The sequence below is a fragment of the Antrostomus carolinensis genome, unplaced genomic scaffold (assembly GCF_000700745.2).
Source record: "Antrostomus carolinensis isolate BGI_N321 unplaced genomic scaffold, ASM70074v2 scaffold51388, whole genome shotgun sequence".
Taxonomy (NCBI): domain Eukaryota; kingdom Metazoa; phylum Chordata; class Aves; order Caprimulgiformes; family Caprimulgidae; genus Antrostomus; species Antrostomus carolinensis.
In genome coordinates, this window is record NW_010336094.1 from 8,668 (window position 1) to 15,755 (window position 7,088).

Genomic DNA, 7,088 nt, shown 5'->3' on the forward strand with positions numbered 1-7,088 from the left:
TTTAGTTATAAATTCTACTAGTCTGGAAAAACAACATATTTTACTGCCTGTGATATCTGGGCAGTAGAGTTTTTAATTTATAATTATTAAGGACTAATGTAGAATAAATTGTTCCTTTTTTTTTTTTTTAATAAAAAAAACAACCAACAAAACGTATGAGGTTCAATGCTGTTGACTAAAGTAAAATTGTTAGATTTCATCTAAGCTATATCTTCTGCAAAACACAGTTATATAATACTGCAAATAGTTGGACTATTTGATATTTGATATTTTTAGAACTGTTAACAGCTTATATTAACTTAGATTCTGTTTACATTTAAAAGTTATATTTGTAACTGTAAGAAATGAAAATGTAATTAATATTTAAATGAAAATGCCAATCTTGGAAACTTTTGTGGTACCTGCCTGGAAAAAAACACTGTGCAAATCCTAGTATTTATTACTTATTTTTTTGTGGCTCTGGGCAGGCTTTAGATAAAACCAGCAAATAGTAACTACACTTCTGGCCATAGAATGATACAGCTATTCCCCATGATGTCCCCTTTAGCCTACGTAAGGTCATGCTAGCTAAGAAAAACCTCTCATTTGTACACAGACATACTAGTTACTATGCAATATTCTGTGAGTTTTAGAACAGATTATCAGTTGTAAATTTGCACTGATTTCCTATTTGCTACTTACTGTTAAATTTATTTTGAAACAGATTTTTAAAAGTTCTTTGCAGAAGAATATTTGACCAGAACTAGAGGATCATGATGACAAGATTCATCTGTTTAATACTAATAGCTGTTGTGGGAGCTACTGCAAGCAAAACACAGGAATTTGAAGGCAATGACGAGGAAACAGAACAGGAATTCATTTATATGAACAGATATAAGCGTTCCAGTGACACACAGGACAAATGCACTTACACCTTTATTGTACCTCAACAGAGAGTGACAGGTGCCATTTGTGTTAATTCTAAGGAGCCTGAAGTTCTACTTGAAAACAGGGTAAATAAACAAGAATTACAGTTACTTAACAATGAACTACTTAAACAAAAGAGGCAAATAGAAACTCTCCAGCAACTGGTAGAGGTGGATGGTGGGATTGTTAATGAGGTTAAGCTCTTAAGAAAAGAGAGCAGAAATATGAATTCTCGTGTCACACAACTCTATATGCAGTTACTACATGAAATTATCCGAAAACGTGACAATGCCTTAGAACTTTCTCAACTTGAGAATAAGATTTTGAACCAAACTGCAGATATGTTGCAGCTTGCAAACAAATACAAAGACTTAGAGCACAAGTACCAACATTTGATGTCAATTGCCAATAACCAGTCAATAATAATCGCCCAACTGGAAGAACACTGTCAAAGAATGCCATCCATAAAGCCACTGCCACAAACTCCACAGCCACCAAATAAAGTGTACCAGCCTCCTACTTACAATCGCATTATTAACCAGATATCTACTAATGAAATTCAGAGTGATCAGAACTTAAAAGTTCTGCCACCTACCCTACCAACCATGCCTGCAGTTACTAGTATTCCGACTTCAACTGATAAACCATCTGGTAAGTAATATTATTGATATGTCTACATTAGTTTATGCTAATACGCAGTGGGCAACATTTTAATTGTAATATCAAAAATGCAGACAGAATTTATCTATTTAACAAAATAAATGCAAATTATTTTGAACTAATTGAGATTTCTTAGATCTGACATTGTTTGCGTATCTATCTTGTGTACTTTTAATACTCATGTTGTAGTACAAGCATAGAAAGAAAGCAAAAAAAAATGAATTCTGAATGTCTAACAGATTCAGAGACACTAGACCCACAGATTTTCCTTGTGTTACTTTGCTGAGACAAACCTACCATTTATATGAGATGTATGAGAAAGGAGCTGCAGAAAAATCTTACTAATCAACAGTCAAAATTTCATTTACCTGTGCCCAAGACCAAACTGCTATAAAATTCATGACATATGAAGGGGTTTGACACTTTTTGTGTAAACATTTGTGAAATTGACAGGTTTGTTGATACCATGTGATAATTTTCATGCTTGTGTAACCCAAAAAGAAATATGTATCTGCTCTATACCTCATACAGGGAACCTGTGCTCCAAGATGGGAGCAAAGGGAAGTGAGTGGTGGGATAGTAAGAGATATTATACAGCCCTCATTAAGAGTCTTAGGAGTTCTGCCATAAGCAAGATTAGAGGCACCTGAAATCACATTAGAGATCAATGGATGTACATGGTAAAGAAATAACAGGTAAAGAATCCAGTTTCACCTATGGTCCCATGTATTTAAAAAAAATAGCTCAAGTATTATGTATCCCATACAAGAGAATTTCATTCTTCAGTGTGTGGGCAACAAGTACTTGCTTCAGAAAAAAGACAGGAGACCCACAGACATCTGAAACTAAGATCTGAAACAGAGTAAGGCACATGAACTGCACTCAGAATATGTTTCAAGACTCTGCAACATATTCCAAATGGTATCACCACACTCCTTAGAATTATCAAATAATGCAACTACTACAATTAAAAAAAAAAAAAAAAAAAAAAAAAAAAAGACGACTTATTTTTCCATGGAAATACCTACAATGAAAGAAACTTGAGCAGGTGTTTCAGTCTAAGGCACAGTCTCTAACACACTTTCCTACAAAGCAGTTATTTCACAACATTGCCAGAGATGAACTCACCAAAGCATACATTGTGTCATACAGAACCTCAGCCAAAAATATCATGATTCTAACGTTCTATATTAAAAAAAAAAAATCAGGTCTATTACCATTTCTTTGGAGCAATACACTATACGATGGCCTCCTTAATAATTACATTTTGACTCTACAAAACTTAGCAGAAAAAGTTTCATAATTCTTCTGCACAAAGCCATTATAATACTCATTCCACTCCTTATTTTCTCATTTGCAGATATTTGATTTGTTTAAGCAAATTTGCAACAACTGAAGTTAAGCTCTTCAACTGTTCATTTCCAGGGTATCCTCCTCCCCTCTCCCCACCTTTCTTTTTGGGCAAGGAACATTTAATACATTTCCTTCATCCTCCAGAACGTTCTCCACTTGCAAAGCACATCTCAAACAAAATCCTTCCCCACAATTAACGCCGTAATGACACTTCAGTGAGGTGTCTGGAATGAACTAGGAAAAATCTACAAAAACAGCCCCCCTCCTCCCCATACCCACAACCAACACCCCACAAACCAAACAAACCCCATCACCATCACAACTGCCCAGCCACTGGAAAAATATCCACCTATATTTTAACCAATCCTTTCTGTACCGCGTCTTGAGTTCTCCACCTGTGCCAAAGCTCCTGGCTGTACTAACCATCTGATCATAGCCAACCTGTGCAATGAAAACTGAAGCAAAATGGAAGAAAAATATTAAATGTCTTCCCAGTTTAATCTGTTCAAGCTCTCCTTCCTCACTAAGTAGCAGGACAATATTTTCCCTTGATCATAGACTTACTACAGTCTTACTATTTTAGTAGCTTCATTTATTTTTGTACATTTTGTCCACCCTTGGTTTTTGCGTGGGGTTTTTTAGTTGTTACAAACGAAACCCACAGAAAAACCAGCTATGCCTAATACTTCGAGCTAGCATCTAGTTTGTCTGAGCTGTCTTCGTGTTTTCAAAGCTCCTGGAAAGCTACTGGAAAGGTCATGATTTAGCCATTTTCCCTAGCCACCCTCTGCAATAGCAGAACCCATTGCAATGTCCTCAGAGACACTTTAACAAACTTGCAAATTCTTTGCTTGGAGGAACTTTCTAAAGCATTTTCTCTGCATGCTCTCTGAATTTGCTGCAGTCTGTTATATTTAAACTATTTTTTTTTGTTTTGCTTTTCACTTCCCTTTAAGAATTGTGACCTCCATTATTTCACAATCAAGATCACCTGCAGTGCTTTCCATTTCACATTTTCAATCAGTTCTTCCCTACTTACTAGGTTCAATGTAATATATCCCATGTTTTTTCTTCTCTCTCTATTTTAGGCATCTATGGAAAACCTATCCCTAACAAATTCCAAACACTTGCTATGTATTTTTCATCTGCTGAATTATTCTCCAAACAGATAGATAGTGGCAAGTTGGTAACTCACTGGAAGAGGTAGGGAACAAGTGTCAAAAAACAAACAACATTTAAGTTAATTATGCACATAGACTGCACAGAAAGGGAGACCTACGTTACTTCTCTTTTTTAAAAACAAATCTAATATTTCCCTTTCATTAGTATTAATAATTTTAAATTAATTAAAAGCTATGTGGATCCAAGCTTCCATGAAGCACTACATGTGGTCACTGAGTCTCACCAAATCCATACGAGACATATGTAAGAGCTTGAAACATGACATCTCATTTCTGTAAAATATTGTGCAGTGTGAAAGTATCAGTGAAAAGCATAATTAGGTCAATCTAATTCATAAGAGCAATTACATGGATCTGTTGGAGCAGGTCCAGATGAGGCCATAAAAATGATCAGGAGGACGGAATGCTTTTCCTATGAGGACAGGCTGAAAGAGCTGGGGCTGTTCAGCCTGGAGAAGAGAAGGCTTGTCTGTCATGTTTGAAGTGTCTCTCCCTGCCTGCTATTATAGATTTACCACGTAGTGTAAATATACAACTGAACATTTTCTCCATGTTTATGAAGGTAAGCTAAAATGACTAGCCAAGTAACAAAAAATAATGTGCCAGATTTGAGAGGCAAGTCATAGGCATCTTGTTAAAAATTTATTACGAATATTTGAAGTGTTGGATATTTATTTCAACAGAACCATTATAATCTATTGCCTCTAAATGATAAAAGCTGATAATTGCATAACAACATTGGCAGTAAATAATAAAAAGATGAGGTAGATGAAGAATACAATCTCATAGTAAAACCTTCTAGAGAAAAGAAATTGAAAGAATGCATTGTAAAATGTGGGCATCATCATTGGATATAAGTAATTTTAGAGATACACACTTTATAACAGACAAATTAATTTATCTGTAAGGACTAGTGTCATGCTTTGATCCATGCATTCCTCAGGAAGTCTTATTTTATGAGGCATAAAAAAAATGCCCCAATGTTCCTGTTGCTGGTTCTTTGCAAAAATAAAGGAAAATAAAAAAATTACTTGGTTTTGATTCTGATTAGAAGAATTTGCAATTTTATGCATATATCATTTACTTCAAAGTCTTATTTGTGCATTCTTGTTTCCCACTCACGCCTGAAATAATAAGTTGGGTAAGTTTAATTCTGTCTGCAAAATACTGAACATGTACACAAAACTAAAATTCTGCAGGAAAACAAATAAACAAACAAAATCAGTAAACAGCCAGTAAGTCACTTACTGTCAACACCAGAGATTGTTCAAAATAACTACAGTTGTATTTTGCTCCAGTCTACTAAACAAAATATGACTTCCAAGTAGAATTTCTATAGCCTGATTTAGGAATATTGCTCCTATAGACTTGCTTGAAAGAGTTAAAAGCCTAATAAAATACTTCAGGATGAAATGGTTTGGCTGTGACACTGACAGCAACTCCTTTCTTGGAGTTATTACCCAGAGGTTTGGCGTGGTGTGTAGGGCTATGACACACCAAACCCCAACAACTTTGCATGTATTAATGTTTAACAACTACAAGCTTTAATATGCCAATGCAAAAAGCAGATGTGGTTTATTTACAATGGGTTTTAGTTTGTAACATCAAAAAGTTTAGCCCACAGAGTCTATAATTCAAGCAGATCTGAAACAACAACTTATTATAGTGTAGGATTCCACACACAACAGTACAAACACTATTAAGTGAAACAGTGCTATGTTTTGTCTATAGAAGTTAGATGAACAGCTTATCAAAATACTCTGCTTTGTATAAATTTGCTGCTGCAACATTGGAAGATTACTAGACTCAACACAAATGAAAGCTGAATTTGAAAACTGAACTAATTTGATTAATCATCCTTACCCAACAAATCGAGAAGTCTTTTTCTCGGAACAAAACATTTAGTGGCCAGTTATACCAATTACGAGACGTATGCTTTCTTGTGCAATTGCTATAGAAGACATTATTCCTAGAAAAACATGCACACAAACTAGTTTATTATAGTCTTCCAGAAAAATCTTGCAAGTAAACATTTTAACCCCATGCTGCTTTATAAAAAATAAAATTAAATAGTTAAATAATGAACAGCAAACAGGAATGCTAAGGTTAATGCAATATCAACATACAGTGCGTGCTAATTTTATATAGTCACACACTTTTTCAAAAACTATATTAACAGTATATAAAAATATACATTATAACATAAGTAAAACAGACAATATATATTCATACTGATAATTATGGTTTAATGAAGCAGATGGTTTAAACTGATATATTCTTTAGGTGAAGCAATGCAGATTTTGTATCATCAAGTAAAATCTTTGGGTAGGAACACTGGACAAAATTCAAGTAAGAAATGCTGAAATGTAATCTGAAAAACAGATTGTTTAAACAAGGCACAGAAATATTAGACCAATATATAAATATGAGGCCAAGCCAAACATACATGTGCCTCTGAACAAATACTACCACTTTTTAAACAAAACAAAACAAACACACACAAAAAAGCAAGAACTAGAAAGTTGGTGTGTTAGCAGGATTTGCTATAATAGCCTATCAGAAACTCGGAGACACAAATGACACAAAATACCAGAATATTATAATACCAGTGCATGAATTAAAAGCGTTAACTGAAAAGCTAAAATGTTCTCAAGTACCACAGAGACTATTTAAAGATACTGTATTGGAAATTCAGAACTATGCATCCATAAATAAAAACAAAACAAAAAAAAAAGACTTTGAGAGGACCAGGAAATCTTGTCATCGTTAAGCAGCTTGGTAAAAGAGCAGTATTGTTAAGAAAGATTACATCATTCAAAGCACTAAAGTAATGTCCAAATGAAGAAATAAGAGAAGAACATACTCTCTGTCAGGTTAAATATAAAGACACATTAAAATCTTAATAACAACTTGTAAAAGGAAAAAAACCAGGAATAATAAACACAATTTCGAACACACTAAGGAACAAGAAGCCTGACTAAAAGTTTA

General features: G+C 34.2%; 1 protein-coding gene across 2 annotated transcripts in view; it reads left to right on the plus strand.

The window, feature by feature from the left end:
- Nucleotides 1-702: 702 nt before the first annotated feature.
- Nucleotides 703-7,088, plus strand: part of ANGPTL2 (angiopoietin like 2) — a 10,791-nt gene continuing 4,405 nt past the window's right edge. The window contains exon 1 of one of the 2 annotated variants that reach the window (XM_010174720.1): nucleotides 703-1,557. In XM_010174720.1, coding sequence (XP_010173022.1) covers nucleotides 753-1,557 — 805 coding nt within the window. In that variant the 5' untranslated portion in view covers nucleotides 703-752. The remainder of the gene's footprint in view (nucleotides 1,558-7,088) is intronic. The other variant, XM_010174721.2, reaches the window with a different exon arrangement.